General features: G+C 42.7%; 1 protein-coding gene across 8 annotated transcripts in view; it reads right to left on the reverse strand.

The window, feature by feature from the left end:
* Positions 1-3,368: 3,368 nt before the first annotated feature.
* Positions 3,369-26,764, reverse strand: part of ep300a (EP300 lysine acetyltransferase a) — a 30,070-nt gene continuing 6,674 nt past the window's right edge. Inside the window, exons 3-31 of one of the 8 annotated variants that reach the window (XM_080305226.1) lie at positions 26,098-26,277; positions 25,327-25,645; positions 24,932-25,045; positions 24,286-24,525; positions 23,798-23,903; positions 23,548-23,670; positions 22,974-23,091; positions 22,597-22,684; positions 22,346-22,417; positions 21,879-21,964; positions 21,541-21,690; positions 17,620-18,111; positions 16,773-17,193; positions 16,545-16,663; positions 16,337-16,400; positions 15,996-16,171; positions 14,292-14,380; positions 10,780-10,860; positions 10,319-10,375; positions 10,146-10,223; positions 9,974-10,041; positions 9,492-9,642; positions 8,902-9,048; positions 8,658-8,771; positions 8,360-8,525; positions 8,087-8,254; positions 7,784-7,945; positions 7,384-7,665; positions 3,369-7,214 (exon numbers count right to left, since the gene is read on the reverse strand). In XM_080305226.1, the coding sequence (XP_080161352.1) occupies positions 4,140-7,214; positions 7,384-7,665; positions 7,784-7,945; positions 8,087-8,254; positions 8,360-8,525; positions 8,658-8,771; positions 8,902-9,048; positions 9,492-9,642; positions 9,974-10,041; positions 10,146-10,223; positions 10,319-10,375; positions 10,780-10,860; positions 14,292-14,380; positions 15,996-16,171; positions 16,337-16,400; positions 16,545-16,663; positions 16,773-17,193; positions 17,620-18,111; positions 21,541-21,690; positions 21,879-21,964; positions 22,346-22,417; positions 22,597-22,684; positions 22,974-23,091; positions 23,548-23,670; positions 23,798-23,903; positions 24,286-24,525; positions 24,932-25,045; positions 25,327-25,645; positions 26,098-26,277 (7,506 nt within the window). In that variant the 3' untranslated portion in view covers positions 3,369-4,139. Of the gene's footprint in view, positions 7,215-7,383; positions 7,666-7,783; positions 7,946-8,086; positions 8,255-8,359; positions 8,526-8,657; positions 8,772-8,901; positions 9,049-9,491; positions 9,643-9,973; positions 10,042-10,145; positions 10,224-10,318; positions 10,376-10,779; positions 10,891-14,291; positions 14,381-15,995; positions 16,172-16,336; positions 16,401-16,544; positions 16,664-16,772; positions 17,194-17,619; positions 18,112-21,540; positions 21,691-21,878; positions 21,965-22,345; positions 22,418-22,542; positions 22,685-22,973; positions 23,092-23,547; positions 23,671-23,797; positions 23,904-24,285; positions 24,597-24,925; positions 25,046-25,326; positions 25,646-26,097; positions 26,278-26,764 lie in introns of those variants that run through there. The other 7 variants (XM_080305225.1, XM_026177193.2, XM_026177190.2 and 4 more) reach the window with 7 other exon arrangements.

A 26,764-nucleotide genomic window follows, 5' to 3' on the forward strand; every position in this document is an offset into this window, starting at 1 on the left:
GGGTGTATTTGTCACTTCGATGACCAACAAGGATAGTTTTTTATACAGTTTGTGATAACCACTGAGCTCATGCCATACTTCAGTGTTGCTGACATGACGTAAAAAGCACCTTGGATTTGACGTTGCCTGACGTGGTTGCTCGCGCTGCTTTCGTCCACCACTGAGCGAAGAACCTTGCACTTTATTGTGATGTAACCCTACAGATTACATGCTCCGGTTTATGAAGTGTCATCGTGTATAAACTATTTCTATGGTACTACTAAAATAAATGTTGCTCATGTTTAATATCATTTGAAGTCAGCCTCTTGATTATTTACAGTGACACGAGTGACTTTTTCCAGGTGCAGTTTTGTGTCTAAAGGTTATAACAGATCTACAGTGGGTCGACATGTGGTGTCACTTTAAGTGAACTGAAGAACTGAATGTGAGGTAAAGCTGTCAGAGAGCCTCCATGGCTTGCATGTAAAAGGCAAAAAAGAGGCAAATTTTAATGTGTCTGCAACTTCAGACTCAAGATATGAAGTTTTATATTTTATCATCTGAGAATGGCTCCCCTTCAGCTAACAAGTGAAAAGACTAAAGAAAGACATATATTGTATTGGACTCATTTCACAAAGTTTTACAGCCTGTTCCAGAGTAAATATACACAGCAGACTGACAGCGTAGACTCACTGCAGGTGCAGCTGGGATTACCTACTTGAATTGGCAGAACAGAATTCACATGACTGCAATCTACTGCTATCTAGTGGTGAAATTTTACTCAGTGTACCATTAAATATATATTTATGTCCTATTCTTTTCTTAGAAAAACCTAAATCGTTGTACTTAATTTACAGTCATATTAAATTGACTTAAATGGTCATACTTTTCTACTGCAGACATGGTCTGTAATATCTCTAATGCCATGTTTAGGAATAACGTGGGGGGACGTTCGAAAAAATATTAACGCAGAGGTTTTTTAAAAGCAAATTTCAAGTTTAAACTTTGTTTCTTTGACTTGATAGTTTTCACATATTTAGACCATTGACTGTATATAAATGATGGATGCAGCCATCAGTCCATTGTTGGTTTGTGGAGAATGATGAAAGCGCAGGTTTAGCATTTTTTCCCCCCCCATCTCCATATTTGTTTTTGGGTTGTTGTTTTTTTTTTTTTTAGGTATGCATGTCCATATTTGACTGAGAGGGTAGAGCTGGAGATTTATCAGCTAATCTTAGCACAGTTTAGACAGCTTAATCAGCAAATTGCATCTTTAATTTACTGCATTTTATTTGAACTTACTGTGATGCTAATTTAGGCTAGTAAAAACAAAACTCCTTACTGGAGAACTTGGAACAGCTGATGCATTTGCATCACTTTGCACAACACTGTGATAAAAAAGCCATTAAAAACAGTCATTCCCCTAAGATGCTTAACTTTAAACCATAAGTAAATACATTATTCTTACCTACACAGTTGTGGTCTGTAAGGAAGGAACTTGGAAAAAACAAATCTCAGGCTTAAAACTCGGACAGAATCGTTTTTCTGAAGGCAGCTTCAAATGACAATTCAAGAACTCCAGTTTGGCACTTCGTACAAGATATAGTAAATTTTAAGGACTATATACACGTGTTTGAGAGTTTGAAAAATATCTCATAATATCTGATCTTTTAACAGAAAACATGCTGACACAACTTCTTTCTAAAATGCTAGAGCTGAACAAACTCGTCCCCACAGGATGACAAAACAATTTTCAGTGTCCTCTGGCAAAAACCCTTTAAACCTCTTCATCGCTTAAATGTGGAATTTTTTTAGACTTATTTACTGTCCATCTTCAAATGGCACAGGCTTCTGACTGATGCGCAGATGCATCATATTGTCATTAATAACTGACAGAGAAAAAAAAAAAAAAGTTTTTTTTCCCCAATGGTACAAACATACTTTATTGTACAATTAATTTATTGGCAAAAACAAAAACAATCAGACCACCGAAATAACTTAAAAGAAACTAATGAAAATGGAGCAACAGTTATTTTTGCTTTCTCTCAGCAAGCACCAAAACTGTTAACAAGAACAAAAAAAGAAAAGGAGAGAGTGGTCAAAGATTCCATTTGAATACTAAACAAATATTTAAATAGTCTTACTTCCAGTCTCTTTAGGAAAAAGAAATGATAAAAACAAAACTATTTGTTCAGTTGCCATCAGTTTGTACAGTGATTCAGTATGTTTACAACTATATTCATGTACATGAAACATTTCTTCAAAACAACCAAAAAGAAAAGAAAAAAAAAAAGAAAAGGATGGTATAATATACTCCAAGGCCTCCCCAGGCGAACTGAAAGACTGTCTGCAGGTTCTTTTTGCATCACCATAACATCTTTAATACAAAAACAAAGCATGTTTTATCTATTAATTCCTGTAGCTTCAAGTTTTATTTCCAAAAAATAAAATTAAATAATATATCTATTTATAAAAGACAGTTTTTCCTTGTTTTTTTTTTTCTTATAAAATAAGTCTCAAGATATATTGCCACCTGGTTTCTGATGCGTTCCCTTCCCCATACCCAGCAAGCCCGACCTTTAAGAAAAATAGTGAGCATGTGAATATTGTGTCTTCAGTCCTCTCCATAAAAAGCTAAATGACCAAATTTGAACTCTTAAGTCACACCTCTAACCGACCCCAGCTTCGGCTCATCGTCGTACAGGTTTCCTGTCTTAACTGCTGAGATTGTTTAGGTGTGTGACTCGGTTGCTATAGCCTCCCTAAAACCTTACACAGAAAAAGGCGCATTGGTGCTTGTGACCGACTACACCCCATACTGTACATTATAGAAAACAAAACAAAACAATACTGTACAGTAGCTCAGGAGCACTTTTTTTTCCAAACACATACAAGCAAATATTCAATCAAACAAGAGGAAACAGCAGAAAATGTCTCTGCTCATAAGATTTTAAAGTATGTACACTTATTTTACATCTTTCACTTTCATTACAAAAGAAAAAACAAACAAACAAAAAGTATCCAAGTCCACCATTTCTTAATTTGTACAGTACTAACAGTGAATTAAACCTTGTGGCTGAGAGGCAGTCGTGAGGGTGTGGGACGGGGGGAGGATAAGGATGTAAGGAAAACCGTTGGGGTTCGGGATAAAGGCGGGATTTTAGCGACCTCTTCTCCAGGTTACTGTTCATAAATGCAGCTGTAATATATGTACACACAACCTTTTTTTTTTCTTTTTCTTTTTTTAAATCATCAGCGAGCTTCAACAGCTATAATACAGGTATATAGTACGCAGGTTGTGGAGCAGGAGAAGTTAGGATGAAGAAAGTGTGCACATTCACAGGAGAAGTGCGAAGAGGCGGCCCCATAAGGGAAAAAAAACAAAAACAAAAGATCTTACGGTTTAATTCAAATTATAGAAACCCTGACGAAGACAAACCTGGGATAGCTGTCAAAAAAATGTAAAAAATAAATCAAACTGCATTGAACACACCTTCCTAACCACCCACAAACCCAATAAATATACTTCTGAATCGCTGCAGTCACTGGAAAAAAAATCTACGTTTGTGTGTCCAGAAGAAGGGCGGGTAACGGAAGATATGTTGATGCCTGATTAACGAATCGCCGAGGGCACGAAATAATAATAATTATAATAATATAGAAATAAAATAAACGTACTCTGCAAAATAGATACAATCATGATGGGTATTTGAGGAGAAAAAATAAAAGAATAAGAAAAAAAAAGTACATCATGTCAACTCTCATTTTTAGCAACATTTGAAATCTTAAAAATATTCATAAAAAGGCAAAAATTCTCAGTCCCCAAAAATATTGTCATATACTTAAAGAAGTAATATCTTCAACCTGAAACACTGACCTTCCACCTTTTTTGTACACAATTGGCAAAAATATATAGATATTTATTAACAGCAATAACTTACCATTGTTTTAATTTATTCAATTATTGACTTCTAAGATTGATGTTGCATCTCCCATAGGAAGGAAGCTTTCAGTTCATATTTATACATCAGAAAAATATTTAAATAAAAAATAAAAACTTCTAAAACCCCAAAGCTGCCCCGCTCTCCTTTCATGGCAGTTTGTCATTTGGGGCAACAGATCAGAGCATCACGACGGAGAGAGACAGTACAGAGTCAAGGCTACATCAGGTTGTGGTTAATGTTCGTTCCCAGCTCCTGGTTGTTGTTGTTGCTGCCGCCGCCGCTGTTGTTGTTCCCACCCAACATGTCTGATTGCCCCCCTTGTCCACCGTGCATCCCCGTCATCCCACTCAGCTGAGACATAATAGAGTTCTGGTCCGAATTGTACTGACTAGGATCTACAGAACTACCTGGCTGCGGTTGTGGAGGTTGGGGTGGTGCCATGTTGGAGTAATGTTGACTGAGATGCCCTGGGTGGGGCGACCCACTCTGGGTCTGAGGGGAGATGCGGTGAGGTGAGGGCTGAGGCTGGGAGGAAGGCTGCATGCGTGGGGACGGGCTGGAGCGTGGAGGCTGCGACTGTGGCCTTGGTGAGGGCTGAGGGGACCGGACCTGACTGCTGAGCGATCCAGCTGGACCGAGTCCTCCTTGTCCCTGTAGGTGGTGATGGGGGGACTGGGCCATCTGCTGCTGGGGACTCATAGGACTGCTATGGTGGGCTGGAGAACCCCCTCCAAGGTGCTGCTGTTGCTGCTGCTGCAGGAGCCTCTGCTGGATATTTTGGGCAAGCATGGCTTGGGACGTCTGTGGCATTTGGGGGCCACCACCTGTACCACTCTGCGGTTGTTGCCCTGGCCCTGATCCACCTTGTCCAGGCTGGAGTGGAGGTCCTCCAGGGCCTCCACTGGGGCCTACATCTTGTCCTTGAAGACCACCCATTTGATTTTGCTGCTGCTGCTGCTGCTGCTGCTGCTGCATCAGCCTGTGCTGGAGCACTGCAGCTACTTGTGACATCTGGTAGCCTTGCTGGCCTAACTGTCCTGGCCCACCTGGTGGTGGTCCTTGCTGCTGGGGAACCCCTACACCACCCCCAGGTTGGGGTTGAGAAGATGGGGGTATCCCTGGCTGTCCCTGGCCAGGCTGCATGAAGCTTTGCTGGCCTTGTTGCTGCTGGAGTCCTTGAGGCTGCTGGAACTGGCCGTGGTTCCCCATTTGTTGCTGTTGCTGTTGCTGCAGTCTTCTCAAAAACATCTCTCTGAACTGTGGTGTCATATTGGCGATGTTCCCTTGCTGACCTGGTTGCATTGCTCCCTGTGGCTGCTGCTGTTGTTGCTGCTGCTGCTGCTGCAAAGTGGCCATTTGCTGTTGTTGCTGTAAGTTTCCTGGCAACATCGGGCGCTGCTGTAACTGCTGAAGCTGAGCCATGGTGGGCATATTTCCTCCCCCTGCTCCACCCTGAGGGATGTTCATCCCTGGCTGGCCTGCCTGGTTCACATTAACCTGCTGTTGTCCATCCATATTGGCAAGCTGGTTGGCTCCAGGCGCTCCTACACCAGGCAGACCTCCAGCAGCTCCTTGGAAACGCACACCTCCAGGACCTCCTTGCGGAGGCCCGCCTGCTCCTCCAGGGCCACCCTGAGCACCTTGATACCTGGCTGCTCTCTGCCGAATAAAAGCAGCCATGAGCGTTGGGTTGGAACGAAGGATGTTGAGGACTTGCTGCTGTTGCAAGACTGAGCTTGGGGAGCGTAGCGCTCGCAGGAGATCTTGTAGTGCTGCCTGTGGCAAGTTCCCCGATCCAGCTACTAATGAAGCAGGTACACCCCCTGCTCCTCCAATTGCCTGCATCAGCCCTCGGTTTCCTGGTTGAGGCTGCTGCTGATTCAGCATTTGTTGCTGTGGTTGGGGAACTGCTGGCTGCTGCTGTGGTGTCATATGACCCATCATGTTTGGCCGTTGTTGTTGGTTCATGGTTGGTCCCCCAGCACCCCACTGCTGGTTTGTTGGCTGAAGCTGTCCACCTGGCTGGACCTGCTGCTGAACTTGAGGCGGCAATTGTGACGGAGGACCACCCTGTTGCATCCCTGCTAGCGTTCCTGGTTGCTGTGGATCTAACATAGTCCTTCCATCAACTCCCTGAGCCTGGAGCGGCATGCCCTGGGCCCCAATGTGGGGCATTCTCATCTGGGCCTGGTTGTTCTGATGGTGAGGATGTGGAGGTATCATGCCCCCCTGTCCCAAGCCACGCATGTGTGCTTGGGCGTGAGCCATCTGTCTCTGGGTCTCTGCCAGGCGCTGGATTTTTAGTGCCGTCTCTACAGCAGCCAGGGGTGGCCCTTGTTGCTGGCCTTGGACACCCATGGACCCCTGGCCTTGATTGGGTGGTGGTTGTTGCTGAGGAGGGGTTGCTGGACCCATTCCAGGTTTCCCAAGGGGCTGATGAAGAGCAGGGACTCCAGCTGGTCTGGGGTTGTATGGAGGCAAACTACCAGGATGCTGCTGCTGCTGGAGCTGCTGGAGATTTGGTGGCTGCTGCTGAAGCTGAGGTACCATCTGCTGCTGAGGAGAATTCATCATCCCCCCTCCACCTGCTGACGGAAACTGGTGGAGATGGTGTTGAGGGGGGATGCCACCACCTTGCTGTTGCTCACCTGGAGTTCCCATACCACCCATCCCAACCCCCTGCTGCTGAGAAGGTGCAGACATGTTACCCTGGGTAGGTGTCTGTGGGGTAGGGGGCTGCGTTCCCGATGTAGGGGTACCAGGACCAGTAGCTCCATTGTTGGCTCCAGGAGAGGGTTGTCCATTTCCCCCAGGTGCTCCTCCTGCAGCGGGCTGGCCCACTCTCTGCATGCTGGCCATTCTCCTTCTCAGCATCTGAGCTTGCTGAAGCCTGTGCTGCAGCTGCTGCTGGCGAAGCTTGTGCTTGATATTTAGACAGAAGGGGACTGGGCACTTGTTTTCCTGACAGTGCTTAGCATGATAACAACACAATGCGATAAGCTGCTTGCAGATGGGGCAGCCACCGTTGGTTTTTCTCTTGCATCCTTTTGTGTGCTGAACGACACGTTTCATCTTCTGGCAGGACGGCAGAGAGCAATTGGCATTTCGGCACTGGCATGCGTGGACGAGCGACTGGATACAGCGCTGGATGCTGAGGCGACGGGAATCTCCGGGACTCTGAGTGGCAGCGGCAGACTGATTGCTGCTCTCATCATCCAAGCCGAGGCCTAACTTCTCCATCTTGTGCTCATGTCCCTTAGTGTTGTAGCATGTGATGCAGAGGTCGTAATCCTAAAACAGATGACAATAGAGACAGTTAGAAGTGTAACTTGGAGGTTTTTGAACAATTACAATAATAAAAATAATAATAATAGTAATAATAATAAACCCAAACGCCACCTATTTTGCCCTGGGACAAATCAGACAAACCAAACACACCTCACTTCTCTTTCCAACTCACCTCACAAACAGTACAGTGGAAGCGAGTCTCCACGTGGTGTTTGCACTCATTGCACGTGTAAACGAAGCGGTCCTGGCTTTGGTTGTGCAACTCCACCAACATGCACGTTGAGCTCCACATGGACCTCCTCAGCGAACTGAATTCAAGGTGCTTGTCTCGGGCCAGTGTCAGGAAAGCATCACGACCATCCATGAGGTCACATGCCATCAGGGGATCTGGGTCAGCAATAGGGGGCAAGGCATTTGCCATTGGGCCTGCAATCAGCCGAATCACAAAGAACACCTAGGAGAGGAAAAGAGAGGAGATCAGATGAAACGTAGTCTTTAAAACAGTTTCACGTTTTTGCCAGCAGCTCATCCCCCAAAAATGGCAAAACCTCAAAATCCCCCACCCCACATACCTCTTTGTGTTTTTCCATAGTGGCATAGAGTTTCTGTGATAGGTCATTGGACACATTAGGCATCCCAGGCTTCTTCTTATTGGCTCGGCTCAGGCTGCTCTTGTTCTTACTAGTCTTTTTGTTGTTCTTCTTCTTTGCATTTTTGCTGTCTCCTTTTGTGTCCTGCACCAAAAAAAAAAAAGTGGTTTAAAACAAAACAATCACACTGATGAGAAACTGACGTTTGCAATGCTAACCCTTATTCACCCCTCTTTCAATCAGTGCATTTAGATTCAAGAACTACATTGAGTCGTTAATTCTTACATCAACACTCTCATTGGAAGTGCTGTTCTCCTCCCTTTTCCTCTCCTCCTCCTCCTGCTCCAGCTCCTTGATGCTCTCCTCCAGCACATTAGGCCAAAAGTCCCCCTCAAAGTAAGGCAATTCCTTGGCACTGGTCAAACGATCCTCTGTCGCCTGCTTGAATATATCCTTTTGGGGTAAACAGACAGTATTGTTATTACGCATGTATTATACAATAAAGTTTATCTTTACTCCTGTTCTAAACCCTCCAGAGGTCAAAGAATGCCTCTTTACCTTGTAGTCATGCACTATCCGTTCTGCCACAGCTTTATCCAGCATTTTCTTGTACCACTCCTGAAGGCGTTTGGGCTTCGGGATCTTCTGATCTGCAGGGTGACAGTGGAAGATGTAGTCGTCGCCTTCGCTAGGTGGGCAGGCCCAGATGTGGCCGGTGGTGTAGCTACGAGTTCAAACAAGAGAACACAAATCAAACACCTACTGGACAAATTAAACTATATCAAAATAACAACTTTTTATAAGAATTTGTGTAGCCCGGAACAAAAAATGTTTTTTTTCTTGTAGCAGCACTCACCCCAATTTCTTCACATACTCCAAGTAGCCAATGAGTATTTCATGGTAAACTGCTGTTCTTAGACAGCGCGGCCGAAAGAAGTGTACGCTATCCAGGTAGGAGATGTACACTCGCCTGAGTGGATGAAAGAAGAAAAAATGTAACTTTAAAAAAAACATTGTGTCAAAACTGCATTTTAAATGATTCCAACATAGAAAAACACAAAGTACTTGGTAAAAGTTTAACAATATGGTGATATCTTTACCTCTGGTTGGGCTGAGGGCAGTCAGATCCATACTCCTGAACATGCATACCAAAGAAACAGACGTCTGCTCCATCAATGTCCTCGAATGCAAAAAGGGCTTTAGTCCTGTATGGGAATGACTCTGACATCTCGCCACTGTCCACAAATCTGGAGACAAAAACACGAGTTAATACAGGAGCTGTGAATAATGTGAATCTGTACAAATCAAATGAAAGCCTATACTCACAGACGTCTGCAACAAGCTGATAGCTAGATTGCATTTATTTCATCATAATTATTAGCTTAATCACTGTTAGCTTCCATTTCAACACTATTTTAATCAGGAAATTTTAAATTAAAGGCAAAATCTTTTGTTTTAAAAGCATTTATAGCTTTAACTATCCATTACTCCGTTCTTTACAATTCAGTAAATCGAAAAATTAATTCACAAATAAACACTGACACCTTTCCTTATCTCAATTAATGAAATGTTGCAGGTTTTACCAGACGCAAGATTTCAACTTGAATTCCCAAAACGCCTTGATCTAGTTGACACACAAGAGCGGATGTAGGTAAAACCTAGCTCCAGCTCTGGATGAAGAGTGTTGTACCTGGACTTCATGCCTGGTTTGACCTCCACGACTTTATCAGATACATGAACAACACGAATGAAGACCTCTCCAGACTCTGGGTGGGCCTGTCGCTTTAAGAAGTCGTTCACCCTTTGCTCCAGAAAAACCCCCAACTTCGTTTGGGGCAACCCTGTGGGACAGTTAAGTTAGTCAACAACTGTATAAAACAGCCAGCACAAAATGACAAATATAAAAACTTCTGTTGGTAAGTGTACGTCTAACACACTCTGAACAACTGCAGGGAAAGACATCAAGCTGGAGGAAAGCCAACACAAACTTTAGCTGTAATTATTATTTTATGTCAGAGTTTGGTCAAATGGTTATATGAGCAACATATAGCCAAAGTTAATTCAGGTATAATTTTATGCATATACACCCACATTGCACCAACGACAAACTGATCTGTGTGAAACACTAAAAGCTGCACAATTACAAAAGTGAGCTCACAAATGTCCACTTACTTTTGGCAGAATACTTGTTTTCCTTCCTCGCCTTATTCGACTTCTTTAAGCAGCCATCACATACAAAACTATGAAACAGAAACAAGATGGATAAAAACCAAAATCAGTTTTTACCAAACACCAGCTGGACTTTCACAGAAATCAAACAAATGGAAACAAAAAGGCTATTTACCCTTCTGGCCAGATTGTGTCATTGTGCAAGACGCATATCTGATGCATCTTCCGACCACAATCCATACATTCAACAAACCTGACGAAAGGGACAGAGGGGAGGACACAGCTTAGACCAAATCTCTTCACCCCACCACAAAAATTAAATTTGCCCACGACAAAAGGCAGACTTACAGCTCAGGGTCCAGTGTGTCGTTCTTCTTCTTCTCAAACTGATCCTTGCTTATTGATCTAAAACCAACAAAGAGGGATACTGTAAAACTGCAGCAGGTGGAAATTGAAAATAAATTATTGCAAAACACTTAATAAAATCTCTTTCAGGGGCATGCTGAGGAAATTAATTTTGATTAGAAATTGAGTGGAATGCAGAAATGTTCATTTTCTTTTCTCGTTGACGTATTAAAATCTGCTAAATCAAATATTAGGTGTGGAGTCTACATCCCATGGCTTTGCTGGTAAAGTTTACACCATGAAATATGATTTAAGCACACCTATTGCAGTTTCTTTTTTTCCTATAATAGAAATGAACAGTGTAGACTCACACAAGAGATTAACTGGAAAGCATTAAAAAGCATCTAGCATGCTGAAAGGTGACATTTAAGTTCAAAAATCACATTTTATTAACTAATACTCACGTCTGTGGCTGGGTGGGGTCGTCACCCAGGGAAACGGTCTCTCCCTGGATCTCGTTGAAACACTTTTCGCAGTAGTGGTACCTGTTAGCAAGAAGCCCAAATTTTGGTGAACTACACCATTCCCCACAGCACAGTCAACCACAGACAGCGCATGGGAGGGCAGTCACCAAATGGTATAGGACATGGGCAAGGCAGGGTGCCACAAGCCAAGCAAGCAGGAAGTGCAGGAAGGAGGAACGCAGGACAGCAGGGAAGTCGTCACCGCAACAGCCAGTCATGATTGTAAGGGGTGAGGGAATGAGGTGGAGGGGGGGTTGGTGGTACATGGTGGGGCAAGGCAAATGCAAGCCAATGTTGATATCACAATCATTTGAGGAGGGGAGACAGACACGTCGTATGGGAACAAGACGAGACAAACATCCAGGACAACACACAGCAGAGAGCCGAGGCAAAGCACAGATTAGCAATTTGGACATGAGAGGATGAGCAACAACAGCAACAACAACAACCACCACAGCTAACAGAGCAGGAGCAGAATCAACAGGAGCTAAATGGGAGCAGGAAGCTGTGGCACAGGACGTAATACAAACACTCAACAGATAATGAACAAGCACAGACAACTGCTCAGCTGTTCATTCAGGAAGTTCATTTTAAAGTCGGTCCTTTCACATTCCGCTAAAGTTTGCATGACTGGACTTAATAATGATGATGATGATGATAGAAATAATTTTTAAAAATGATCAAGGGAAGATTTTGAAAGTGTGGCCTTTATTGTCCAGTTTCTTCCTACTTCAATTTGCGTTAGCATAGTTTCCCCACAGTTCCATTTTGCTTTGGCGAGTCACCCATTACTTTTAATTACATTTAACATTATTGATTTACTAGTAACCAATCCACCACAGTTATTTTGAAAAGTCTGTCACTGCCAACTAGTTTCATTCCTCACCATCTCATTTCCCTACAAGTAGGCTAGTCCTCAATATCCTTCACCTGTCTCAAGTCCCTTGTCCTTTGGTGGAACAGACTTTACTTGACAGTCTCTGACTACAGCCTGTGATGCCAGTTTTGATTGGTTGTGGAGAGCCACCCTAACCAGAACCTGCAGCAGGGTGGAGAGTTATGTCTCGCTATGCTGTAGAAAAAAATAAAAAATAAAATTCGGCACCTGGAGTCAAAGGTGACAAATCAGGAGTCCGTCCACTGGGTAGAGAACTTACTAAGGAAGGCAGATGATTGAGCCTCTTTGATCATTGTCACAAAATATAAATGCTATTTATTTATTAACCATTTTAGGAAGCGAGGGAGTGTTCGTTTGCAGTTGTTCATGGGTTTCCTGCCTCGCTACCACACAGATAAAATCTAGTACTGGTGTTTAAATCTCCAAAAGCCGATTCTGTTCATCTGGACGTAGCGTTTTGTGGGAGAAACGTTTCGTCACTCATCCAAGTGACTTCTTCAGTCTCAGCTGACTGCAGGTTTCCCCAATCTTATAAACAGTACATTTGCATAATGACTGAAACCAGCCCACTGAAGGAACAATGGGCTGGGAGGTCAGTTCCTTAATCTTAATTATGCAAATTCTCATGACCATTGATCAACAACCACTGACCAAAACCCACTGATCAAAGACCACTGATCAAAGACCACTGATCAATGGCCATGAGTACCATTCACAGAGAGTTGGGGAATGGCTGCAATCACAGCATTGTAAGATGGTGAAAGATGTACCCTTAGGCCCCCTCCTCGATTCAGAGATGGTCTTTCCCTTTTCACGTAAATGGCCTCCTTGACTCCGCGCTCAAACCAGCATTCCTCCCTGTCCAGGATGTGTACATCCCCATCCTTGAAAGAGTGTCCACTGGCCTGTAGCTGTAAATAGACTGCAGAGTCCTGGCCTGACGAGGTAGCTCTTCTGTGTTGTGCCATCTGCTTCGCCAAAGGTTGTTTGGTTTCCCCGATGTATAAATCCTGGCAATCCTCCTGGCACTTAACAGCGTACACTATGTTACTCTGTTTGTGTCGGGGGACCTAAAAGCCACAGAGACCCGGTGTTTAGAAAAAATGTGTCTCAACTGCTCCGATACTCCTGACACATATGGGATCACTACAGGTTTTTGCTTGGGCAGCGGTTGTCCTTCTCTCATGGATCAGCTGGAGCTTTTTTTAGGCGCCTTTCCAGCTTTGAAAAAGTCCAGCTGGGAAACCACATTTACTCAGGGCCTTCTTGATGTGCTGTTCTTTTGCCTCTCTGGCCGCTGTGTCAGTGGGGATGGTGTTCGCTCTGTGTTGTAGTGTCCTGATGACACCCAGTTTGTGCTCCAGTGGATGATGAGAGTCAAACCTTAGATACTGATCCGTATGTGTAGGTTTACGGTACACGTCAGCTTTTAGATGTCCCCCATTACTGATGGAAATCTCACAGCCTAAGAAGGCTAACCTGCCACTTTTCATATCCTCCCTGGTGAATGTGAGGTGTCCGTCCACCGAGTTAATGTGATCCGTGAAATGTGGTACGTCCTGAGATTTGATTTTCACCCAGGTGTCATAAACAAATCTGAACCAATGGCTTGGTGGTGTTCCAGGGTAGGATAGCAAAGCCCTCTTTTCCACTTCTTCCATGTACAAATTGGCCACGATGGGTGAAACTGGGGAGCCCATGGCACACCCATGTTTCTGCCTGTAGATCTGACCCTTGTATGTGAAGTAGGTGGAATGAAGACACAGTTCCAACAGCAAACACACTTGGTCGATGCTGAGAGTGGTCCTGTTGCTGAGGTTGGTGTCATCCTGTAATCTCTTACGAACTACCTCCAACGCTTCCGTGACTGGGATGCAAGTGAAGAGAGCTGTAACGTCGTACGAGACCATGGTTTCATCTGCCTCCATAATGACATCTCTCACCTTCTCAACAAAATCCAGGGTGTTCTGGATGTGGTGTTCAGAGCTGCCCACCAGCTTGAGGATCGAAGCCAGAAACTTGGAGATGTTATAGTAGGTGACAGAGTCGATCATGCAGACAATCGGTCTTAAAGGAGCACCCTGTTTATGTATTTTCGGTAAACCATACAGACTTGGTGTAGACTCCCCTGGGTACAGCCTGTGGTATGAGGTCCGGTCAATAGCCTTGTCTGCTTTGCACTGGTGTTTAAATATTCTAAGCTTTCTTTAAAAAAATCTCTCTCTCACACACACACACACACACACACACACACTTCTAAAAGAATGTGATCAGAGGACTGACTGTTAAAATGCCAGTGCATTAGGCACCACATGGAAATATTTAATACCAAAAAAAAAAAAAAAAAAAAAAAGGAGAACATGAAGTGAAGGGAAGTGTTTAGGGAAACAAAATTAATCAGATAATTATTTGGCATTTACCTCATATTCTCTGAATACTGGCCCACTGCTAAAACTCTTCTTAATGGCTCTCTTCTATAATCTCTTCCTTTTTTACTATCCATTCTTCCTATTACCCTTCATTTCTTTATTGCTCTTCCCTTCTCCCCCCATACCTGTTCTGGTAGCTGAAGTATGCAGCGTCTCGGGGGATAGTGCACAGCTGCTTTCCATAGCAGCACAACGTCTGAGGAGAGAACTCCAGCTGATGGAGAGAAGCAAAGAAAAATGATAAACAACTCGTTAACCTCTTGACCATCAACAACTGAATCTTTAGCCACTCAGCATCATGTGAATGAGGCAAACTCATCAGTGCCCTCTCACTGGTATAGCCTACGATACTTATAAAAGTAATGAAATAAACTCCCCGAGTCTTACTTTTATGTCCCTGGACCTGTATGTGGGGAGTTCGACCTAGGCAGCTATTCCATCTATGTCATACGATTAGCATTGAAGCTGCTGGATAGTGCTACTTCAGTCAAGTGCAACGTTAAATTGCACCGCACCCCCGCACTCTTGCTGGGACAGCTGCCCGAGTTAACAACCCCACACCACACAACAGTACTATTATCAAGTCTAAGCACTTCTTAAAACTGACCTTCAGTTTAATCACACTGTGACAGTGGCAAAGATATATACACAATTTCAAGAAAAATGTTTGTACTTGACTTGAGGAACCAGAAACAAAACCTGAACCTGAAAAAAAACTCACAGGAGACAACATTTCCCAAGTTCTGTTTAGGTTTTTATTTTATCTGAGAAAAAAAACTTTACTGATTAAGTCAAGTTCTACTTCGATTTGTCACACTGTACTATACCTTCAGCCAGCTTTTAATAATAGAGGGGCAATCAGTTTTGTTATTTGTCTGCAAAACCAAAAATAGCAGAGTCTAATGAGAGCTGAAATGTGATATCGCAGTGGCATGCTCAAGGCCAATTTTAGCTATGAACCCACTTCACTTGCTTCTGTTTTCAGGTCTGAAACATGGTCAAGGAATTCAAACACACATCTTCAACCTGCGTTTTATAAAACCGTAATAGTTTTAGGCTCCATGGATTGGTTCACGTGTTGAAACAAAACCTCTATAAAGTATAAAAGTGTAAGACTTTATCGGCATCACTCCTTAATATTTAGCCAGATACACTAAGCCCTGGTTTACTTAGACTCTGGTTCAAGTTCATTTGTAAATACTTTGATGAGTTAATTGGCCGGGATAATTTGAACCAATGCAAACGTGCACTCAGGTCTTCACACCGTGTCAGGATTGGGCTTCTTCACCTTTGGTGTTGTTACCAACTTAGCACCTTAACTTGAGCAGTGTAAGTGACGTCCTACAACTTGGGAACGCGATACCAATCCAGTGCATTAATAATGCTTTGCTTCTTTCTTTCTTTTTTTTTTTTTTTTTAAATCCGCATACATACTGCAAATTTCTGCACAGCAGCTCAGATGAGAAAGAGCCATTTAGGAGCACACACTTAGCTAAACTAAATTAGCTTATTAAGATAAGGGTTAGTTTAATAACCAATAGTTGTTTTATTTATTTTTTTAATAATCGTGTGAGCTCTGGGCTGCTATACAAAACATTTGGGACATTTGTCTGTCTATGTAATGCACTTTCACTAGATTTTCTGGCAGATTGCTTGTGTTTCCACTTACATGCACAATACTTGCCGAACATACAAATGACTCTCAAACCATTACCGAACTCTGTTGAACAGCTCTAACCTATGCAGTGCTGTTGCCAATTTAAGAGTGACCTGTACCCACTCCTATTCCACCTCGTCCATTCAGCCAGTTATTCCACACTTTGTCTCACCTTCCTCCCACAACAGTAGCCAAGACTCTGCATCACAGGGTCGATCTCCTGTTCGAAAACCTCAGCCAGCTTGGAGCAGTACTTGTAGACTCGTGAGGTTTTGCGATTGTACAGCCAGGCATTGTTGAACATCAGCCAGATGTCTTCCACGTACTGCCAGGGCTCCTGGTACTGACCTAAAACCAACACACGCAAACCATGATGACTTTCCAATCTAGAAATCAAAAAACTTTTACACTTTTAGTCCTCCCTTCTTAACACATCAACTTCTAACACCCCCAAATCTATGCTTTTTCGTTGTGGTCTACTAAGTTTCCATAAATACAGCAGCACATACTAACCTGTGTCTAGCTTTCGCTTGATGGTTGATAAGTCCATTGGGTTCTTCACAATGTCAAAGTAATCCTGGAACATCACAACGTCAAAACAGAGCAGTTAAGCCCTCTACTAAAATTTGTACGAGTTAAAATGCAGATAAAAAGTTAGACTTTTTTGCAAATGTGAAACTGAGCAAGTATAAATAATCTAAACCTCAGCAGGGGTACATACAGGTATGCAGAGCAGTTGAGGATCAACAGGCATTCTGAATGGCAGAGACTCTGGATCTTGTCTGTAGAGCGATTCAAGCGTGGGCATCAGGGCCTGACGAAGCTCCTCCGGTTTGAAGACTGTAAGAATGATGGAGATTAGAGGGCAGAGTGAGATGAAAGGATTAATAAAACATGATTCATTTTCAGCAGGTGTAAAACAGCTGGTAAAAATGTATTTTTGACTTACTCTTCTTTTTCACTGGGGCCTGCGACACGACTGCTTCCGAGCTCTCCTCTTCATCTTTCACCTCTTTCTTCACCTCTTTCTTCACCTCCGGTTTTCTGTCTTCCATCTTTACTCCTGACCCCTGTGTTGTAGTCGACGTTTCCATAGGAACTCCTTTACCGCCTTCTCCAGAACACTCTTCTTTTTTAAATTCGGATTTCACAGGCTTTTCCTCCATTTTGAGGTTGCCGAGTTTCCCTCCTTTGGAGCAGCTCCCAGCATCGCTCTCGTCCTCCTCATCCTGATGTTTGACCTCCATCTTTATGTCCACATTGGTGGCTGAAGTGTTTGACGCCGGTTGCTGGGACGAGGTGTCTAGACTGCTGACAGAAGCTGGGGTCGGGGCCTGACTGTCGGCTGGGAACGAACCCTTCTGGGATAACTGAAGAGAGATGCACAAATTAGATGCATACAAGTAGTAAATATGCAAGTGGTGCACGACAGGGGAACATGCAAGTAAAACTGAACAAACTGCTCATAGTTTGGTGTTACATTAACAGAAAGGGCAATGCGACATAGCTTAATCCTTCTGGCAGTTGCTTGGAGCATCAAATCTGTAAAGAACTTTGATGAACTGTGTAAATTTACCTTTGAGGCAAAGCATGCCCACAGCAAATCACTGATATCATGATGATGATCTGATTCAGATATTTGTGCTATTATTTATAAAGTATTTTCTCTTTAAAGTATTTTATTGTTGTCTAAAACTTTTCAAACTTAAAAGACCTGATTTAAAAAAATATTTTTTAAAGTTTCTAACTCATGAATTAAAAATAAATGCCAGTTTTTAATAATAAGGGACACTGACCGGAGTACGTGGCAGCTGACTGCCATGCGGTGTTGAACTTGAGGCCATTCCAGGATGAGATGGAGTGGTTGAACCAGCAGGCCCCATGTGTTGCTGCTGGAGGGGCTTGTTGGAGCCAGGACCCTGACCAAGCTGGTTCTGCTGAGGAGCTGGGGGTGGCACCAAATGTGATGCATTAGGGGTGTGTGGTTGTGGCGTCTGCGACCCAGCAAGCCTGGGGGGCGTCTGGTGGGGAGTAGGTGATCGGCTGTGAGCAGGAGAGGGTGAGCTGCCACGCATGGGCCCCAAATGAGGGTTGGAGTTGGGTTGTTGGTTTGTGTTAGATGGAGTCATTGATGAGGCAGGGGCTCCAACAGCTGAGTTGGGACCTCCACCACCCACGCTTTGAGGCCCCATTGGCCCTACTGGAGGGACACCACTGGGAGTGCCAGCTGAACCCGGCTGTGCTAGAGGACTCGCAACTGAGAGGGGGGGAGGAGTGCCCATCTGCGTCTGAAGACAGAGGTAGAGTTGGTTAAGAGACAGAAAATGTTGTTCTTTGGGTAACCTAAGAATGTATGTGATCAGATCACATCAGGATGCTTTATATTCTATCCATGTTTCTTAACATCACGCTATAAGGAAATTGTAACAATACTGCCCGAGGATGGCAAGAATGAAGAGGTTACTCATCTCCTACGTTTACATTTTACCGCATAAAGTTTTATATTAACCCAGAATATTGCAGTTCTATCTGATGATCCAGGAATTATTGGAGTGTGTTTTCTCTTCTTCAGGTTTAAATTTTAGTTTGCTACATTTTAAATGGGGATGCACCAATCCGGTTTAGATATCTGCCAGTACAGAGTATCAGTGCTTATGTTAGTTTAAAGTTACAGTGTGCATAAATTTCACTGTTAGATGTCAGTAGACTGGATTGCAGATTAGAGTTAACACCCCCCCCCCCGAATTCAAGTGCACTAGCTACAGTGGCTCCTTCAGGTAAAACATGTTTAAATTAGCCAAGAGATCAAAAACAATAAAAACGCCCGCTCACCATGACTTTACACTCCATGTCTCATTGATGCGGAGATGAATTATTGAGGGTAAGTTGAACTGCTGATAAGCGCTGCTGTTTTAGCATCTGTTAGCTGGCTTTAGATCCACTCAAAAGACAGTTTCACTAACATTCTTGGACTCAGTTACTTGACAGTCCACATTAGCTGTCACAATGTTAGCGTATAACCAGCTGTCGACTTGTTTAGCTGGCTCCTTGTCAGCTGTTCTGAGATGGGAGGGTCATGTGTCTAATCTGCTGACATTAATTACTGTGACGATATCTGGAATAAATAAGCATGTTTATGCATGTTTTCCTGTGTCAGAGACCTGACTTCAGTTCAGGAGATGAAGCTTAAGATGTTAAGAAAGAAGATAACATTTTGTGAAGATGTCAGTGGCATTTTCTTTCCTTTGTTGGTGAAGGTTATGTCTTACAACTGGAGAAAGCCTATGTATGAAAATACATATCTAGTGTCTTCTCCTTCAGACAAATTTAAATCAGAGGTGGGCGATATAAACTGTATACGGTAGAAACTATATAAATTTGGCCAACGGTAGAGATTTTGACTATACCATTCTACCGCGATAGCGCATTTGGTTAATGTCATCAATCTGCGCCTGTTTTGGGTTGAAAGCATTGCAGCAGCTGCAAACAACATCATCTGCAAATTATGCCGGGCGACAGTCATAGCAAAGAGACGAAGCACTTTTGGAATATGGGGAAAGCCAAAAACTGAGCTTCCTCCACTTCCGTACCATTGATTCATTAATGCTGAATTCTCTCGCAACTGCTCTATTCCCGTGTTGTTGCAGTATATTAATGACTAACCTTGTATTGTGGATGGATTATCTCAGTTGTTCTCCTGACTGAAGTTTGGCCCGTTTATAGCATCCTGCCATGTGATTGCATTTGTCCCTAACCCCCAGAAACCCTCACGTTAACTTTTATCAAGTGGAAAAGTGTTAGCGTTCATCCTTCAGCTTCACTGTGCTAATATTATGCTAACGTAGCTGTTTTGCTAGCGATCACGTAGCACATCATTATATACCAGCTAGTCCAACTTCAGTAACCCTACAAACGTCACTGCTGTTTAATTTTCTGTCTTCATTTATGTTGGAAGTGATAGCAGAGCAGTACGTTTTAATTTTTTCAGAAATCTCTCAGTCAGAACATGCTATATCATGTTTAGGTGGAAACTAGCGAGCTAACTTCCTGCTAACTTCTAACTCAGTTGAATTTACTAAATTCTGTTTTCATGGATGCCTGGATGTTAAACTTAATTGTTACACCTGGTAAAGCAGCAACGCCTATCATTTTATTAAAGATGAAAGAATTTAGACAGTTTTTAACTCTCAGTGATGCCGCAGTGGGACCTGAAGCAGACGGAGTTTTGGACCCAGATTACTCCAAAAGGCTCCTGACTACGGCAGCCGTAATGCTCCGGCAATCCATCAAGCCGTGCGCCTTCATAGCTTACCAAAGTCGTACTAAAACATGACTTTACTTTTTGTCAGACTCGGGGACAACAGTGTTGTTTCTGTGCGGCCATTTCCCTGCCAATTTTGAAAACTGCCATAGTTTTCAAAATTGGCAGTTTTCATTTTAATAAAGGAGACGCTCTCACGACTCATCGAGTGTCACTGACTAGTCAATCGGTAGTATGCAGTCTGTTGGCGTGACATTTTTGGTTTGCCTTGGAACCCACAGTCGAGTAACTACTAAAAAGTACCTGGTACTATGACCTAATGGAAAACCCTAAAAACTATGTTGAGGCGTGCCAAACTGACCCGAGTTCTAGTTACAGAAGTTTCAGAGGTATATCCCTCAAAACTAAATGCAAGAAAGTTGCATAAAATAGTTTTCAACCATAGGAAATTTGAGTGTCTTCATAGTTTCACTTTTAAGATGCACTCGTTTTCGTAAACTGCAGGAAAAACAAAAATACTGTTGTGCACAACGACCAAAAAAAAAACAAACAAAAAAAAACAAAAAAAAAAAAACACAACGTGCATCAAATTAACTATTTCCAACAGTGCAATTTAATTTCTATGCATTCCAGAAACTACAGAAACACCAGTAAACTTTTGAAAGGCCCTGTAGAGTTAAAAAACTACGTTTCCTATGAAAAATGACGTCACTTAAAAATAGTGCCTGCTCCGGTGGGCTTAAAAATTACACTTTCACCTCAGCGTGAACATCATTAGGTTACTTTATACTGTTGTTATTTACACTCGCACTAGTTTCACCTCCCCTTGACTCACAGCGAGTGCACACAGATATACACACCTCTCATGTAGAGTGGAGCTAGCAAGAGACAATTGAAGTCAATATTAATTAAATTGGCGACAACACTTTTATTACTGTAAGTGCAGCAAAAGCTTCCCAACAACCGAGAGAGAAATAAACAGACACGCAGGGAAAGGATGGTTGGAGCTTTTCAATCATGTCAACTCACTTGACCACAGTATGTGGTTGAGTAAAATGTACAGGCCTTTTCCTGTTATAGCTTAGAGGAAGCTATATGTACTTCTACTGGTATATGACAGAATAACACAGAACAACATAGAAATGAACCAAGTTACAACTGGAAATATATCTGATCCAAAGGGTTGGTGCATCCCTAGATTTACATGTATAACTAATGGTTAGCGTAGTGTGTACTTACAGAACACGATGACCTGCACAGTACTCTTTACAATTCTCCTCCTCACACCCAACACATTAACAACAGAGTTTATATTTGAGTTGGAGGGGGAAAAATGAAAGAGAAAAGAAAAGAAAGGAAGGACTATTTAGGTCCTTATTAAAGACCTAAATATGAATTGCTACAGGTACAATCAGGGTTTCTAAGCAACATCAAAAAGAAGTGCGAGCCCTCTTACCTGCACCATACCTCCTGGTCCCCCAGGTGGTGTCATCCCAGACTGAGCTCCAACTCCAGGTCCTGAGCCAGGAAACTGTCCCTGGGACATATACGGGGCTGGCAGCTGGTTAACATTGGGCTGCCCCACCCTGGGTCCAACCATTCCCATCTGAAGTTTAAAAAAAAAAAAAAAAAAAAAAAAAAAAAAAAAAGCACTGGTCTTCAAAAAAACCAAACTTTATATTTTCTTAGAATTTTGTTATAAAAAAATCAAATTAATTTAACAGCTACTCATTTTATTTCCCCCACTCTTTAAACTGTGTTCTTCTACATATCTGAAACACTGTGTGTACTCACCTGGTTGCCAGATGGTCCCAAGGGTAGAGGAGGTGTTGACCTCTGGCCCATAGACTGTATTCCCATTTGGTTAAACTGATTCATACCTGACAAAACACAGAATTTATGATATACAACATAAACATATTTTACATGGATTTTATTTTTCAAAGTAATCAACACTGGGGGGGGGGGGGGGGGGGCTGTGTCAACATGAGGGCAAAGACACTCAACTCTAAAGCCTTCGTCATCAGAGTGAGCACGACAGCAGATATTAGAGACGCGCAGCTACTCCAGCTGTCTATGTCCACAGTGGAGATTAATCATGGCATTACACTCAGCCCATTCGGCTCCAAGTTAACATTTGGTAAAACATAAATAAAAAAAATAAATAGAAAATAAATAAATGAATAAATAAAAATAAAAAAAATCAGTGTAAGCTTCAATTCCACCATAAAATGATGAGCCTGCAACTACAGATGTTTTACCTGGGCCTTGCGTTCTGTTCATCTGATTTGGTCCTGCTGGTCGCACCATTACCGGGTCAGTTAGGGGACCGTCTGTAAAGATAGGGGAGGAGAAGAAGGAAGTTAAACTGCCGTGTGTTCACCAAGCATGAGCAGAACACTTTGAACAAACACTAAAACGTTTCACTTCTTCCCCTGCCCCCAACAGGTTCACTCACTTGGAGGCAGCCCAGTAGGGGGCTGTCCCATGCCAGCAGGTCCAATGTTCACACCTTGCTTCTGCAGTCGGGTCCTCCTCTTCTCTTCCAATTCCTTCTGGATCTTGTAGATCTTCTCTGCCAGCAAATGGTAATACTCAGCCTGTCAAAAGAAAACAAGAGATTAAGGACATTAGAAAACAAGAATTTGAACACAGAAAGGACACAAAAATATAAATTATTTTGAAAATTATAGAAGTATTTTGAAACTCAAGAAATACCAAATCTGTGGCTCTCTTTCATCTTGGAAAAAGACAAGTTAACAACAGGAAAAAAAGACAGGGGTTCACCTGCTGCTATAAATTTAATGAACAAGTAATGACAGCACAATGACTGACATAGATACTGAAACACCGACACCACTGATTTCTCAAGTGTAAGGAGCAACTTACTCTGCTGTTAGCTGATTCATACATGTCACCCTCAACTTTTCGGGCATAAGCCACCAGGTTCTCCATTCGACGGTCCTTGAGGGCAGCGGGATCTGGAGTCGGAAAGATGGCCTGGACACTGTGGAGGGACAAGTAAAGAGGAGGACAGAAAACAGGATGAAGGAAAAAATGGTGGAAATTATGTAGTTTTTAACTACAGCGCGGACAGAGGTATGTGTCTGAGATGAACATGACATGGATATCCAGTCTCGATGGCATCATTCAGATCCCAGAAAAAAAGGAAGAAAAAAACCTTGATGAAACCAAGCAGATAACCCTCCATCTATTTCTGAAACATTCACCATATTTAATATGATAATCCACCAGTATGTTTTCTATCTATGACTACAGAAATACATGACACCTAATTTTTTATATCCAGGCAGATGAATGGAACTTAAAAAAAAAAAGAAAAGAAAAAGAAAACACAAGCCCCCCCCCCTTTTTTAAATGTATTCGCACAGCAATGCTAATTGTGATCCTATGTGCAGTCCAAAACTAAATAAATAATGCAGCTTTTCTCTTTAATACTTACAGCTTGTGTACCAAATGATTTCGTAGATCCTGTGTGATGTCCTCATGCCAGCTTTTCCTCATGCCTGTGGCGGAGGGAGGGGCTGCTGTGGGCATGGAACCGACCCCACCAGCATCATTCAGACTAGAAGAGACAGAGTGAATCCTTTAAATGGCTTCTTAAAATAAATGTATGTCCTAAAACCCTTGTAGAACTGACCAAATCTTTAAAAAATAAATAAATACAATAAAGCCTTTGTGTTTGCTCTTACCCCTGGTTGTTCATATTAAGATGCATCATTGTATCTTGCAGCAGACTAGCTTGCTGGCTCTGAGGGGAAGCACCCACACCTCCATTCACTCCCATAGGATTCACACCTACACCGCATAGAAAAGAAAGGAAATTATATATGTTTATTCTCAGTGTCATCCTAACAGTAGGACACAATGGACAAGCTTTTGCCTGGACATGTTTTTCAACATATCCAGGGGTTAAGATAAGCTACATAGCATGGAACATATTCTTGAGATGATTATTTTTCCTGGAGATCTGACAAACAATTTTATATAGCTATCTTCATAGCTCCCACCAGCGATAAACAGCTTTTGAAAAGCCACTTTAAGTATACAATTCACTCATTCTGAAAGCTGAAGGTCCTAACCGCTTGCTGGCATTGAAAAAAAGAAATGCTTAGCATTAAGCTGTAAAAGAGCAGACAATTCAGACAATGTCTTTTTACTGAAAATAAACTAAACTCACCCATTGGGTTCAGAGGCCTCACACCAGCCTGCCCTTGAAGGCCTTGGTTGGGCATGTTAGGCTGGGAAGTCTGAGCCTGGATTTGGTTCCCTTGGTAGGTGAGGCCCAGAGCAGCATAGGCCCTTTCTATAGAGCTGGGATCAATCTGGCTTGGCTGATTGAGATTGGGAGCACTTGGTTGGCTACCAGGGATTGTACCAAGTGAGCTGCCTAGTCCTGTAGCAGCCCCTGCAAGTAGAGCTGTAAGAACACAAAAAACAAAAGTTATGAATGAATAAAATAAGCTAAGAATTAAAAAATAAATAAATAAAAATCATTTACTGAATACTTATAGAAAATTCAGCAAAAATTATTATATTTTTGTGCTATAATATAATACTGACTAGTATATTCAAAACAACGCTGTCATTTCAAACCCAGTACAAAATCATACTTACATTATCAGCATTACAACGTTAACCCCTAATTTCCTTCGGGATTAATAAAGTATTCTGATTCTGAACATCAAACTTGGTCATTATTAATACATTTACACAATATAAATGTGTAAATATATTGATAATGATAACAGCACAGTATCTAAAAAATTTATCCAATGGTATGAAGGAAGGTATATTCTTTTGTTTGGTCGGATACAGACACTCACACTGCGTGTTCCTCTTGTCCCCGGCATTCTTCAGCGGCAGGCAGACAGGACAATCATGTCGCGTGCAATTCTTCCAGTGGGAGATGATCTGCCTCGATGATGCACAGTGAGCAACTGTTGGTCAATGAGGCAAAACAGATATGGAATCAGGAGTTGGGAAATGGAGGTGTATTAGAGAAGGAGGGGGGGAGGGGGGGGGCTGTTTTTTTTCTTTCTTAAGTACTACTCTCAAAAATCAGGTAGCATAATAAAATTAAGCTTCATGTGCTTAAGCACTAAACCATTTTAATAGGTGAGATACACTTTCATTATGAGGAACGTTGCCAGCTTGACAGCTACAGAAGGGATTATTTTATCCAGTGTTTCCAGGAGGATGCAGCATCCTTTCTACTTACCCTGACAGGACTTCCCAGCCTGGCAGTGAGTCATATGGTTGAGGACATTCTTCATAGTCCGGCAGTGGGGCAGGTTGCACTGCCAGACTTCACCATTGGCCTGCTCCCGCCGCTGGCACTTGTGTGCATGTAGCAGGAGTACCAGTTGCTGCTGGATTAGCTTGCGTTTTTCAGGGTCGGCTGTGGGCGGTGCTCCGGCTGCAGCGGATGCTGCAGAAACCTGGGTACCAACTGCTTGAGCGCCCGGCACCATCCCGGGGGCTCCTCCCACAGGTGCACCTGTGGGACCACCCACACCTGTCTGTGACTGCTGTGTGCCCTGGAAAGAAAGTGGGCGACAACAAGACAAGGTGAGACGGAGGAAATAAGAGAAAAGAAACAGAATAAAGAGAAGGCAGAAGATTAGAGGGAGTAAAAATGGAAGAGGAGGTGGAGGAAGAAAATAAAAGGATGGTGTTTACAGCAATACTAGAGTACTGAGTGCTCAAGTCAAATGACAGGACATGAAGAGGTAATGCAGCAGGAAGAGGTAATTTAGTTTCTGATTGTGTTGGGAGATTAAATGATAGATTTGACAGATATCTGTATTGTCTGACTCTTTCACATCAATTTTTGCTAAACGCTCACACAAAACATTTTCATCATTACTGGCTATCAACCAGCATCAGTATCTGGTACTGTCCTAGAGTTTATAGTAATCTACTAATTCATAACACGGATCAGAATACAACTTATTTATTGGAAACATTCTCTTGATCATCTCTTCCTTACCATGGCGCCCATTCCTTGCATGGGCGGGTTCTTCTTGTCCACATTGAACTGGGCCATGCTATTAGCCATGGAACCTTTGTTCTGGAGCTGAGGGCCCAGCCCTGCGCCTCCCAGACCTTGATTCCCTTGACTTCCATATGGGCCTCCAAAGGGCCCCCCTGGATTCCCCATCATCCCCATCTAGCAAATGAAAATACAAGTTATTTTAATTTTTTGAAAAAGAGAAATGTTTGTGTCAATAATGAAGACAAGGATAAAACAAGACTTAAAATTATTCTATGCCTTCTTTTTGTTAAACTGCATGTCACTGATATGAGGATGAGTTGAGCATCTGAGCTCTATACATGCCAGCACGTTGTGCTCTTATTTTACCAAATAATCTTGTAGTGTAATCAAGTCTCAAGAACCCAAGTCTCAGTTGTTAAATAAGCTGGATTTGTGGATATTTCCACAAACCACGAACTTTATAAGACCGAAAGTTAAAAAGGAGCAACTAAGTCAATGAAATCTCACAGTAGTGGAGATAGAACATGTTTTAACCATATCATTAGAATATAACCTGAAACAAACGAAAACAGCAATTCACAGTAGGAGAGAATGCAACAGCAATTCTGATGCGATTCTCTTTTCTCCCTCCACACTGAGGAGGCCAACACAAGCTCATCTG

The sequence above is a fragment of the Astatotilapia calliptera genome, chromosome 8 (genome assembly GCF_964374335.1).
Source record: "Astatotilapia calliptera chromosome 8, fAstCal68.1, whole genome shotgun sequence".
Lineage (NCBI taxonomy): Eukaryota > Metazoa > Chordata > Actinopteri > Cichliformes > Cichlidae > Astatotilapia > Astatotilapia calliptera.